The 13,396-nt window shown below is 42.6% G+C and overlaps 2 protein-coding genes across 2 annotated transcripts; both read right to left on the bottom strand.

Moving 5' to 3' along the window:
• Positions 1–198: 198 nt before the first annotated feature.
• pccb (propionyl-CoA carboxylase subunit beta) lies at positions 199–6,514 on the bottom strand. Its single transcript, XM_041953211.1, has 15 exons — positions 6,254–6,514; positions 5,175–5,294; positions 4,991–5,059; positions 4,838–4,894; positions 4,543–4,656; positions 4,209–4,319; positions 3,832–3,940; positions 3,412–3,532; positions 3,217–3,298; positions 2,995–3,118; positions 2,642–2,749; positions 2,133–2,233; positions 1,469–1,567; positions 1,286–1,385; positions 199–1,152 (listed from the first exon to the last, which is right to left on the bottom strand). The coding sequence occupies exons 1-15, from the start codon at positions 6,497–6,499 to the stop codon at positions 1,031–1,033; spliced, it is 1,683 nt and encodes a 560-aa protein (XP_041809145.1). The 5' UTR covers positions 6,500–6,514; the 3' UTR covers positions 199–1,030.
• A 1,170-nt stretch (positions 6,515–7,684) lies between these two features.
• Positions 7,685–13,292, bottom strand: golga5 (golgin A5). Its single transcript, XM_041953925.1, has 13 exons — positions 13,133–13,292; positions 11,579–12,238; positions 11,079–11,285; positions 10,777–10,996; positions 10,569–10,692; positions 10,266–10,469; positions 9,945–10,115; positions 9,542–9,670; positions 9,345–9,443; positions 8,980–9,199; positions 8,451–8,550; positions 8,221–8,284; positions 7,685–8,135 (listed from the first exon to the last, which is right to left on the bottom strand). The coding sequence occupies exons 2-13, from the start codon at positions 12,228–12,230 to the stop codon at positions 8,055–8,057; spliced, it is 2,271 nt and encodes a 756-aa protein (XP_041809859.1). The 5' UTR covers positions 12,231–12,238; positions 13,133–13,292; the 3' UTR covers positions 7,685–8,054.
• Between the last annotated feature and the right edge of the window lie 104 nt (positions 13,293–13,396).

The following is a 13,396-nucleotide window of genomic DNA, read 5'->3' as shown; positions in this document are numbered from 1 at the left end:
CACCTGATGTCAAACTTATATTTTCCCTTAGGACCAGGACTTTACAGCTGAAATGAATTCCATGACTTTCCCAGTCTTTTGTTGCTACTGTCTAAACTTGTTTGAAATGTGTTATTGCATTCATTCCTAAAACCAATACAATGGGGATTACATTGTATCTATTTGAAAAACATAATTGTATACAAATAGAAATGACTGCATTGCTAAAAGTAAACAAAACACGTGTTTTGAGTCCAGGATTTATTTTACAAATGGCAGAGCAGAGCCTGCCGGACAAAGAAAAGGCACACTTCCAGGTTGTAGGGATGATTTTTTTTTTTTTTCTTGACCTTAACGGAGGACATCAAACACAGGGAGTGTGTCTGAAAGAGCAAACTACTATACAAACCAGAACCCTTTATAACTAAATACAGTACATTAACAACTGTGGAAGCACACATGGCAACAGACTACAGTATGTTTGCATTTTCCACTAAAACGATCATCAGTTGCCTCAGTGGTGACACCAAATCTGCCCTTTCAGATACACTCTTGTTCTCAAATATTCTGGTCAAATCATACCAACAATAGTCACCAATATGGCCACTACTGACATGACGACCTTAAATGTGTGTGACGGCTGTAGTGTACTGTTCAGGTAATGTAAAATGTGTGTAGGATTTTCCTGTTAACATACGGTGTATCAGTGGTGAAGATGTAAAGATACACATGCTGATTTTGTTTACAGAGCACTGATCGTTCCCAAAACTCTCTCCACAGCTCCACAGTTTTAAAATAGTTTATAATTTAAAACATAAGCAGAGAGCTGGAAGGAAATTTGCTATTGAACACTTCCAAAATCAGGGAGTGTATCTTTATGTGGTGCTTTCAGCGGAGTGGTAAATGACAGTTAAATATGACCACAAACGCCCGCTTGGCAGGCAAGTTGTCGCCACAGTGTACCGTTCATCTGAATGTGACGTCAGTATCAGGAAAATCCCACAGCGAGAGCCTTCAGATTGCGTTAATGTGGAAACGGCTTGGGCGCGTTTCACAGAGGAATGTTGGCGTGTTTCTTCCAGGGGTTGACCTGCTTCTTGCTGGCCAGCACCTCCAGATCTCTGCAGATCCTCTTGCGAGTGGTCGACGGCTCGATGATGTCGTCCACAAAACCTAAAAATACACATTTGGCCGGTGAGAAAGTGTCGAATGCATTGATGCTGTTATGATTTGTGTCTGAATTTAAGCCGCGTGTGGACGAGAGCGGCAGATGCTTAGAGAGCCATGAAGAAGTGAGAAAGCTCACCTCTGACAGCAGCTGGGAAGGGGTTGGCGAACTTCTCCACGTATTCGGCCTCTGCCTCAGCCTGGTTCTCCTTTCCTCTGAAGATAATCTGCACAGCACCCTGAGGACGGAAGAAAAGAAGCAGATTGTACGCAACATCACATCGAAAGAGAGAGAAACTGAAAATAAATGGTGTATTTGTACCTTGGCACCCATGACGGCGACCTCAGCTGAGGGCCAGGCGTAGTTCACATCTCCCCTCAAGTGTTTGGAGCTCATCACGTCGTAGGCTCCTCCATAAGCCTGGAACACACACACACAAGCACTCTGAGTCACATGTCTTTTATCTATGAACACAGTTTACAACAAGAGTACTTCAAGTGGAGGTTAACGCATGATGACTGATATACAATACTTCTTTTGACGCAAGCTCAGCACTGAGTGCAGCTGCTTCACAGTGGACGTCTACCAGTGCAGAGATTTATAGTATGATGGCTTTTACTGTGAAGCAACTGCAGGAAGTGTTGAGATTGACACTGACACCAACACTGAGTTTGGTTTATTCTAACATCAGGTTTTAACTTAGTTTTGAAGTTCTAAATCTACATATGAACATTTTTGTGACACTTTGATGAGTGGATTAGTTTTATATAGTGAAGAGCTGCAGGTGTTTGTTAAACCTCCAACACACAATCAAGGTAAGCAGGAACTTAACATTTACACTGGTCCCAGTTTAGCCTCAAGTTGAGGCTGAACTTCCACTAGTTCCATAAGTTTAATCACATTTTTAATCACAAATAAATCTAACCTTAATCTTGCATCCCCGTCACTATGCACATCTATCTCCTTTCTTTTTGTTCATACACACCTTTCTGGTGATGACGGTGATTTTCGGGACGGTGGCCTCTGCAAATGCATACAGCAGTTTGGCTCCATGTCGGATGATGCCCCCGTACTCCTGAGCGGTACCTGTGGACAACCATCACAGCACTTAGAAATAATGGGTGTGATGTGCAATGACAGATGCGACAGTAGCTACATGTTAATGCAGGAAAATAAATGTACATTAATCCAGTTTTTGGCTTGTGTTTATAGGTCATTATGTGCCCAGGTTAGCCAGTGAAAGGTCACTACTGTAGTATATATTTACTATAACTGTGAGCTTTTTATTTCTTTTCCCTGAGCTGGCAGCTCAATATTCCAGCTTTTTGGGCATGTGGATTGTTCCAGCTGTAAACAAGACTCAAAAGGTAGACAAAAACATTCTGCTAACTGTATTATTCATGGCAGAAGGTAGATTCACTTGGGGATCACAGCTAAACATCCTAACGTGACTAAGGTATGAATTACTGCATCAGTGGGATGTTCAAAGAATACCTGGCAGGAAGCCCGGAACATCCACAAAGGTGATGATGGGAATATTGAAAGCATCACAGAAGCGTACAAAGCGGGCCCCCTTCACTGAGGAGTTGATGTCCAAACAACCTGATCAATGAGACAAAAGTAGAGGATTTACCAACAAGACTAAAACACACCAGAGGAGATTAATAATCAATGAACGGTTCCTTTGATCTCAAGTTATTTTCTCCCACCGTGCCATCTTTGTTTGGAGCTTGGTTTGTTTGCATATACAATTTAAAAAACGAAAATGACTCTATTTATATTAAGACTAACATTTTAGCCCTTCTGACTGCCCTGCCTCTTTTTCATCATTCAGTTATTTTACTTACCAGAGGCCACTTTGGGCTGGTTACCCACAATGCCAACAGTGCGTCCGTTCATGCGAGCAAATCCCACCACAATGTTTTTGGCGTAGTTGGGCATGATTTCAAAGAAGTCCCTGTCATCCACTATCTGAAGAGATGAAGAAAAGAAAGCTTTACTCCGTTAGGAAATTAAATGACGAAGTTGCACATATTAGAGTGTGTGTGCATCTGTGTTTGTGAACATACTGTGTGAACGATGTCCAGCATGTCGTAGGCTTTAGTAGACTCAAACGGGACGATGGTGTCCAATGACGATACCAGACGATCGCTGAGAAGAGAACGAAATATCAGACATGAGTTGAAGTAAAAACAGATACTCTCCCAATAAAAATAATAGGTGATGGGTTGTTCTGTAAAGTGCAGGTAAAGCTGATTGGTTACCTGGGGTCGTGGCACTCCCTGATAGGTGCGGGATCCTGATTGCTTAGCGGCAGGAAGTTGAAGAACTCTCGCATATTGAGCAAGGCCTCGATGTCATTCTCAAATGCATGATGAGCCACTCCTGAGAACAAGAAATTAGACACTTTTTCAACTGGAGTTTCTTTGAGTTATTGCCCAATTTATATGTTGATGTGACCGGAACAGTTTGTCATCTTTCACACACTCAAAGTTTTAGAAATGTGGCAAGCGGGACGTGAAAGAGCCAAAGGCAAGATGCTGGTAAGGAGAGCCGATGACTACAGCTGAACATTTACATGGCAGCACCCACAGATTGATTTTGGAAGTGGATTCAACAAAAACTGCTCAGAGAAGGAAAACAAGTAATCAGGAGTAATAAAAAGCATTTAGACTCAAACTAACCAGACACGGTGGTGTGAGTTTTGGCTCCGCCGAGCTCCTCTTGAGTTACGTCTTCGTTGGTGACAGACTTCACAACATCAGGTCCTGTGATGAACAGGTATGATGTGTCCTATACACACACACACACAGAGAGACACACACACAGATGTCAGGTGTGTAAGAATACATCTAAGACGTATAACTGCATGATTAACTTGCAGTACATCTTTTGTGCCCACAGTTAGCTAAAATGAGCAGAATGTTAACACTTTAGAAACACTGAAACATTTAATTTTGCATATCTGCTGTGGCACAAATCAAACTAAGTGCTGATTTGTATTAATATTTCTAAAACAAATCTGGATCGGTATTTCAGCTGTATTTGTGCAGCTCCCTACCTTCACCATGAAGGTGAAGTCTGTCAGGGCAGGGGAGTAGACAGCTCCTCCTGCACAGGGACCCATGATGAGGGAGATCTGAGGGACGACTCCTGAAGCCAACACATTCCTCTGGAAACGGAGAAAGCTTTGTTTTGACTTGTTCATTTTTGGTGTCCATAAACCCCTTCAGCCATGTGAATTTTGAATATATCAACATTGGGAATATGTTAAAACAATCAATGTGAGTCACTCAGGCCTGGACAAAGATCCGATCACAGACAGCTTGATTAGTAGGATTTTGATATTAAAATTTCAGTCAAAGAGCGGTGACGTGCAGAGGCTCTTTACAAACCAGGAATATATCTGCATAACCAGCCAGAGACTCCACTCCTTCCTGGATCCGAGCTCCTCCAGAGTCGTTCAGCCCGATGACCGGGGCTCCAACTGTCATGGCCTGGTCCATAATCTGAGCACAGAAAGTTTAAATGAGTGTTTGGAAAGTCTGAGATCACACAGGAAGAACCACTGACAACATACAAATACACACAGAGACATTAAGTAATACTGTCATCGGTGACAAACACTTTACTGAAGGAAAAGACGTTCAGTGCTGCTTTTTGGGAAAATAGCATCTCAGTTTTGTTTACCTTGCAGATCTTCTGTGCATGAGCTCCAGACAGACTGCCACCAAACACTGTGAAGTCCTGGGAGAAACAGAGAGAATACGACACAGGTGAAAACAAGCTGCCAGGTATTGCCACAATGAGGGATTCTTAATTGCACATAATTACACATCGTACCTGACTGAAAACATAAACCAGCCTGCCATTGATCCGGCCTCGGCCTGTCACGACGCTGTCACCCGGGAACTATGACAAAGAGAGACAAAGATGTGACGATACATATTTCAAATCCCAGAGGAGGGAACGGTTTCTCGTTCTCAGCGGATAAAGCGTCATGTTGCTGAGTCGTGCGACCCGCTACCTTGTTTCTATCCTGCTCCATGCCGAAGTCAGAGCAGCGATGCTCCACGAACATGTCCGACTCCACAAAGGACTCGGGGTCCAGCAGGAGCTCCAGTCGCTCCCTTGCTGTCAACTTACCCTGCAACACATACCACCAAGATACCACACATTGAAGAGAGAAACACTAGAAAGAACACTACGGTTGCATGTTGTGCAGATACACCATGACACAATGCCGATTTATCAACTGTCAGCAATATTGCCATATTGTTTAAACCGCGGATGCTGTTCCTTTAATACCTCTGGTTGTATTAGACCCCTTTGTATCATTTAGAATGGATGCTTAATAATATTATCATCACATTTTTATGAGTTTTTCCAGGTATTTAATTTGCTGGATTACCCAAAAACAGACATTTTATTCTGTTTTATATCCTGAAATAATTTATCCAACATTTCCCTGCAAAACCGACTACATCACTTCATATTTTGACATTATAATGTCAAATTAAAAATTTCTACAAAGTTTTTTATCACCAAATTCTACAGTGTACTGACAATATTCATGGATTTCACTGAGGAAAACAGAGTAACATCCAAACATCCTTATAACTGTAACATGAACTTTATTATCATAATGTAATATATTACAATACAGATGTGGAAAAGGTTAGGTTACGCTGGGCTGTCACACTGGACACTGGAAATGTTATTTTCAGATACTTCCATCGTGTATTCCATAAATAACTGCGGGAACATATGTAGGAGAATCAACATTAATCTTGCGAACGAAAGCTTCCTGAAGTTGTCAGGATTTGTACTTTTCTCAAGGGCACTGGAACTCATCACGATGGGTTAACGGTTACCGAGCAACAGTTAACCCTCGCCAGGCTAGAAAGTGGGATTTTAAAGGTCATTTAAAAGTGTGTGAGGAGAAAAATTAACACTCCAGCAGCAACCATTGATTTAAAGCCCTTGAGCCAGACATGTCACTCAACTACTCCAGCTGTGTGAGTATTTAAAACTTCAAGTTACGGACACCTGCTAGCATAAATGCAGGTTGGCAAAAAAAGAAAAAAAAATGTTAGCTGACTTTACCCTTTTGTGTTGTGCATCTATTCTCTTCTGACCTCCCCCGACTAGCGCCGCCTTCCGTTTCTTGTCAATCCTCTCCTTGACGGAAAGGTGGCTGACACAATACCAGCGACAGTCTCGTAAAAGGTTCGTCTGCGGCACCGCGGCGGCGACTGCGCCATGTTTCACTGGCGCTAAACTCCTGAAAGATGCCCTCAACCCGTTTATCAGCCCGCAACTGCTTCGAGCCACACTGAGAGCCGCCATCATTGCCCTGCGTGTTCTCCGCTGACAGCGGGCGGAAGTGAAAGATAGAGATTTGAGCCAATAGCGAACGGGGGGCGAGCTCTCACAACCAATAAAGAAGAAGGAATTCGTAGCAAAGCCGGATGGGCGGGACCTGGAGGGGATCGGGTTTTCCTGTCGTTCATCGTGGCCTGTCGTCTGGAAAGTTAATGTAAGCGATATAGGTTCCCTGAATTTCGCTTGTCAGGTACACCTTGTTCTTAGATTGGGACCTCTTTTACTAATATCCAGTTCTCAATTCCGAACAATTCCCTAACCCTGTACAATACAAGGGAATATCGCAATTTTATCTGTAGAGTTCGCTGGGGACTGTGGAGTAAGGGCTGCCTGACAGGTTAAAAACAGGGCATAAACTCTCCAACACATGACCAGCATTAAATTACTTTGGCAATGTTTAATGAGAGTAATATGTTCCCCTGTAGAGCCAGATGTAAATTGTGTTAATAATGACTTAAACAGACATGTTAGTATATAGATAAGGTTATAAAAGCAGGACAGAAATTGTAACCAATGAGAAAAGTTGTTCTAATACACTGTAATTGAAATCAACGCATTTTGTTCTGAGGAGCAATTCAGTTTCTCTGGAATGTCACTGAAATAAACACTGACCGATGTTTATGTACTAAATAGCCTATAATTTGATACTTAGGTGACCTCTTGATTGGTTGGAACAAAAACCTGCAGCCACATGGCCCCTGATGGAATAGTTTGGGCATGCCTAACTTGATTGATGTTATATTTGTAGTGTTTGTGGGGGTTTTTTAATCACTAGAACATTTTTGTGATTACGGATTTCTACTTAAGTAGCGGTACGATCCCTGGTCGTGCATCAGTTATGGAGAAAATGATTATATTAGTGGAATTGTACCATAAATACTCTAAGTTATTAATTAAGTAAACATATATGAGTATTAGCAATAACATTACTGATAATTCTGAGATGAAGGCTTCAGGATTGCCCCACTGCATAATTCTTATTGACTCTGTCCACTCCTCAATGTGTTAGTTATGAGTTCCTTGACACAAATTTTACCCACAATACAATAATAAGAATAGTGCAAACAACTGACTTCTATGAGAAAAACTGGTTCCCCTTTCCATTGTTTTGTGGCTCAGTTAATTAGAAAAGTGTGAGGCTGTGTTGTTTCTTCTAACTCGTTTATTAAAAGATTTACTTTTTTACACAGTGTTAAATACAATCTCTCAAGAGAACAGAGGTCTGAAAGCAGATGATGAGAAAAAAAGATGTGAGATCACATTTGATTTAATGTCCTTTCAGCAGTCCACCAGTACAATAAACCTGTCACTTTATAATTATTTTAAAATCCAATGCCGCTGTCAATCTTAAGATGGAAACAATAAAGAATATGTCAGAGGAAATGTCTTTAATTTGTAGCATTTCTGTGCAAAATGGAAAGAGTCAGGACCAGGAGCCCATATTCTAGCAGCTTGTATCATCCTTACATTGAAGGCCGTACAACAAACATCTTTTAACACCCAACTGCAAAATTCATGCGTCCTATCGTCCATCAGGATGACCATGGTGCATTTCTGGTGTGTAAGTCAGGAGAACAATCATGACCCATAAGTGCAGTACCGCCTGCAAAAAGAAGTTGAAATGTTCATTTCTCTGATTAAGCAGTGTCCTTCAACATAAAAAATGATTTTTTTTTTCAAATACTCACCATGTACAGGATAACAAAAACTCTGGCCATAGGGTAGCGCCTTAAGAAGATGCCCAATCTGATGCTGAAATGACAACACTTTCCATTTATCATTGAGGATCATATCTCACACAGGAAAACAGTGGAATTAAAGTAATGATGAGGGGAGGATCATATCTCACACAGGAAAACAGTGGAATTAAAGTAATGATGAGGGGGGACGTGGGGGGAACACTCCTGGGAAACGTTACCTGAAACGATCAATGGTGCTGGCTGCCTTGCGTACTTTGCCATACACTCCTGGACTGTCGTGATCACTGAAGAGGATTGGTGTGTTTCTTTGTCGTGCCCCTGAAAACACAACACGCAGAAAAAGACACAGTGAGTCATGAAATCTGATGAACTATTAAGCCAAATAAAACACAGAAAGACAAAAGAAAAGCATGTCCATTTTATAAATGTGCGTGTGTTAATATATTCCAGTGTTATTGCAGCAATAATGAGCAGATCGGCAAATCAGAAGCGACCAAAGTCATCAAAATTGTGGAAAACATCTGCAAAAGATGAATTTTAATACTCAATTCCCAAAGTAACTGTCAACTCTTTATCAAATATGTTCTAAAAGTCTTTCTGGTTTGCTGTGGCCTTGTGAATGTACTGAAAACTTAAATATCAGTTTAATCTCTTAAATGATAGCACTGTTCAAATTTTAACATTTTGATGAAACTACCCTGAAAATCACCTGTGTTAAAAATACAAAACCCTTTAACCCTCTCCTACCTGGACCCTCTAGACCACTCATGTTGATGGCTGGACCTCCACTCTCTCCTCCCTGAGTGCTCTTCAGCTGCTGTTCCAGACGCTCCAGCTGGAAGACCAGGGAGCTTTTCTCTGTGCCCAGAGCCTCCAGCATCGTCTGCTTCTGGATCAGGGTCTCTGTCAGCTGGTGGAGACGATTCTCCAGCTCTGTTTGGCTGTTGCTAATTGTCTTGTTGGTCAGCTGGAAGAGCACATCATCAAGGCTGTTTGTCAAACTGGTAAATTCAGAAGCTTTTTCCATAAGCCAAGCTTCTCTCTCTCCCAAAGCAAGCCCTGGCCAGGGGGATCTGCATTTACATGCACTGAATAATTATAAAGTGACTGACCTGGTTCCTGAGTTTTTGAATTTCATCTTCTCTGTCCTTGATTCTGCTCTGCAGAGTGGTTTTGGCTCGATGTTGCTCTTCCTCTAAGTACTGCAGCTCCTATGATCAAATATTAATATAGTTCAGGAAAAAAAAGTCAGTGAGAGTTTGTATTTTTCTATAGATGCCATTTTAAGAAATCCTCATTCTGTTCCTACCTGTTTGTAGCGCTCGACCTCAGCCTCCACCTCCTGCTTAGCTCTGTTCTGTGAGGCCTGCTGCTCCTCAAACTGCACATGCTGCTCCCGCCATGTCTCTGCCTCTGTCAGGGCCTGATTCTCCAAATCCTGGGAGAGAGAAACATGTCTCCCTTGTCCAGCTGAATCAATGGCAGATCAGCTGCAGGTGCTGCAGCTGTACATAAACAATAACCTTCCACCACAGTTAGACAATAGACATAAATGCTTGTTTTTGCAGGAGGTACACAGCACCCTACATCATGCAGGCACCTCCCAGTGGAGCCATTAACCAGGATTTTTCACACAGGGATCAATACAGTATCAGATTACTTTGAATTTACACTTTCTCTGCTCACACATTCTGCCATTTATAGCATCTCACCTGTATTTCTGTCCTAAGTGAATGCACTTGCCCCTGTAGTTTTTGGATCTCCTCCCTCTGCAGTTCCTTCTCATGACGCAGATCCTCCAGCTCCAGAGCCATGGCCCCACTGCCGTCCAGGGTGTCCAGACCAGATCCCTCCTTCAGACTGCTGATCAGCTTCTCTTTGGACTAGAGGACCATTTAAAACATGATCAAATAGAGCTTAAGCTTATCAAAAGAAGCCTACTAAAAAAAGGAAGAGTGGCAAAAGGACAAAAAAACGATTGTAACAGTTTAATAAATGCTGATGCTACGTGTGAAAAAGACAGCAAGTCTTACTTGAAGGATGCGTGAGGCTTTGTGCTTGTAGTCATGTAACTCCTGTTTGGCAGACTCAGCTGCAGCTTTGGCACTTTTCAGCTGCTGTTGGAGGTCGTCGACCCTGAGCTTCTCCTCTCCACCTCGCCGCTCTGCCGCAGCCACCGTCTCTGCAAGGGTCTGCCTCTCAGCCTCCACTTTGGACAGGCGGCCAGTAAACTCACTCTGCACAAGAACAGAAGAATTAAGAGGAAGATTCAAATAATGTGTTTAGCGTAGACCTAACTATCATATATAAAGAAAGATGAATGGCATCACGTGCACCTGCATCTGCCTGTAGCTGTCCTGTTCCCTCCTGAGAGCCGTTTCAGCCTCTCGCAGCCTCTCCTGTATCGTTTCAAGAGCTTGGGACTGCATGCTGCTCCCTTCTGTGAGGTCTTGCATAATTCTAAAAACCCAACAAGGAAAATACTATCTAAAGCAATTCACAAAAAGCTGATCTTTACTTCAAAAGGTGGTCACAGGCGTGTACCTTGACTTCTCCTTCTGGGCTTCATCCAGCGCAGCACAGCGGGACTTCAGTAGCTGATCGGCCTCATCAAGTCTGATTTTCAGGACTGCAAGTTGACTGTCTTTGGCAGAGAGGGCTTCTGTGAGGTCATCAACATGTGACCGAAGTTCCCGTATCATCCGGTCAGTCTGAGACTGCTCTGAGTTCCACTTGTCTGCACGGAGACGCGTCTGGTTCAATTCTACGTTAGAAGAAAACCACTTAATCAATACAGAGTGAGAGGTGCAGAAAAGTAGGCCATCCTGTCTTGTTTTATCTCTTACCATCTTGTAAGTCTTTTGCTCTCTGGATGACTGAAGCCATCTCCTGGTTAAGGGAGGCCACCTCACTGCGTAGCAGCTGATTCTCCAGACGTAGACTGGACAAGATCTGGCTCTGTGGCTCCTCTGTGGGAGGAGGAGGAGGAGGAGGCTCCTGGCTGCTGGACTCCTGAGGGACAGCCAAGCCTGAGTCGGAACTCTCAGGTGTATCTGTGTTTGCCAAGTGGGTGTGAAGAGAAAACACACAAAAATACCACTCACATATAAACATCTGAAAAGAATATGGACATAAAATCTATGTACATAAGGACAGGAACTATGGCTGCATGTGGGACTCTTTTGTGTATATTATTATATAATAATAACACAGTAATAATATCTACATATATTATCAAAATATAATCTTTCGATATCACTATCACAACAGAGTGGCAGTATAAACAGAAACCCTTTTTCCAACACCAACAATGTAACAATGGCAACTGTAATATGTAGGGTCATACCGTGGCTTTGTTCTTTAGCAGAGCTCTCCTCTGATGTTTTGATGCTGTGAGCAGACAGTGAGCTCATGCTAGACGCCCTGGATACACCCCTGGTTGAGGGGGGCGTCGATGGGGCTGAGGGGATGGTATGGGGAGTGGTGGAAAGAGGAGGTGTTGGGTTTTGGGCCTCCGCAACCGGAACTGTCACTTTCACAAGTTCTCTCCTTGAATCCCTCCTGTTGTTGACTGGAGGGTCCGAGCTGTTCAGAAAGTCAAAGAGCATGTCGTCGTCCACATGCTCCTCGCTCTTTTTGGGCCTCACAAAGCCAGATGAGGTCTTGGCAGAGTTGGGGGCACTGCTAGAACCAGAGGGGCTACTGGCTATGTTGGCACTACTGGCCAGCAGGGTTGCATTGGATCTCTTGATGTTGCCAGCTGCTGCAGAGATGTAGCTCGGTGCATCATCAGAGGATGCATAGGTGTGATGTGTCACAGCTGCATTGGTCTTGTACCCTGCAGTATTGTATTCATGTTTGACAGTTGATTCTTCTTCATACGATGACGAAAAGGAGGATGTTCTTGCCTGACTTTTGGTCAGGGCAGTGGCAGCTCCCTGGTCCACTTTATTCAGGAAGTCTTCAGCTTTCCCAGCCAAGTCAGCAAACCAAGACATTTTGTATCCTAATGGCAGAAACATAACAACAAATTACCACCACTGAGGTGCGCTTGAACAAGATCCTCAACCCATAAATAAAGGTTATACTCAATATATCCAAAACATGCTGTACACAACTTCCACACTCATATTAACAGTATGTCCCTAAGAAATCAGTGAGTCGTGTTAGCTGCAAAGTAGTAACATTGTTTTCTGAGTAAATTTGCAGTAGAAAGTCTGGTTAAAAAATAAAACATAAACAGGCACAAAAAACTTTTTTTAACCAATAACATGGAAAAACATTTATATTATATATACTTATATTTTGTATTTATTGACTGTCTCTGGGCCTAACAACATGCCATTTCCAAATCTGCACCGTGAATTATCCCCAGTTTACATCTATTCTTTATGCATCTAATTTTATATTACATTCATTTAATAGACGTTTTCGTCCAAAGTGACTCATAGAACTTACAAATTTACCAAGTAGGGGCAAGAACAAAATATTACCCAACACTGGAAGTGTAACCCTTTTAAGCAAACAGGGTGGGAACAACGATAGCATATGTATACGGTTAAGATAACGTTAGGGCAACAGCTTAAGTTGAGAATCTTGCAGGCTTTGTAAGCAGCCTGAGAGACTCCACTCAGGACAGAAATTCCCCAGTGAATACACCATTTCAGCAAAGCTAGCATGGTCGCTCAAAAACTCAACAGTCATAACTAGTCTAACAGCAAGTTATTATAACGACACCGCATTGTTTCTGGTACAGATATATGGACATAAAAGTTCTTACAAGAGTCATTAGCTGCTGTGCCTGCGTTATCATAAAACGAATGTAAACAACACAGCATAAACTCCATCTAAAGCTAAAGCTAACAGGCTAGCTGACCACTAAAGAAAGACTCTAACGTACCGTTTGAAACGACGTCCAAATGTCAAAATGTCCCAGGTCACTTGGCTACCGCCGGGGTTTAACCGGTGAACATGTAAGAGAAGTATTGTTTGGATTAATACGGCCAAATGTCATTATATGTCGAAGAGGATATGGATGATCTTCTCAATACGTGGACCCGGAAGCGCTGCAAGGAAGGACCCCACAACAGAGCGACCTCACAAAAGCCTAATCAAAAACTAACCAATGAGGTTTCAAATGCAGAGTAGCCAGTATAGGCACTGG

The sequence above is a fragment of the Chelmon rostratus genome, chromosome 15 (assembly GCF_017976325.1).
Source record: "Chelmon rostratus isolate fCheRos1 chromosome 15, fCheRos1.pri, whole genome shotgun sequence".
In the NCBI taxonomy this organism is placed as follows: Eukaryota; Metazoa; Chordata; class Actinopteri; order Chaetodontiformes; family Chaetodontidae; genus Chelmon; species Chelmon rostratus.
Note: the sequence above shows the minus strand (reverse complement) of the source record. Positions and strands in the feature narration are given on the sequence as shown.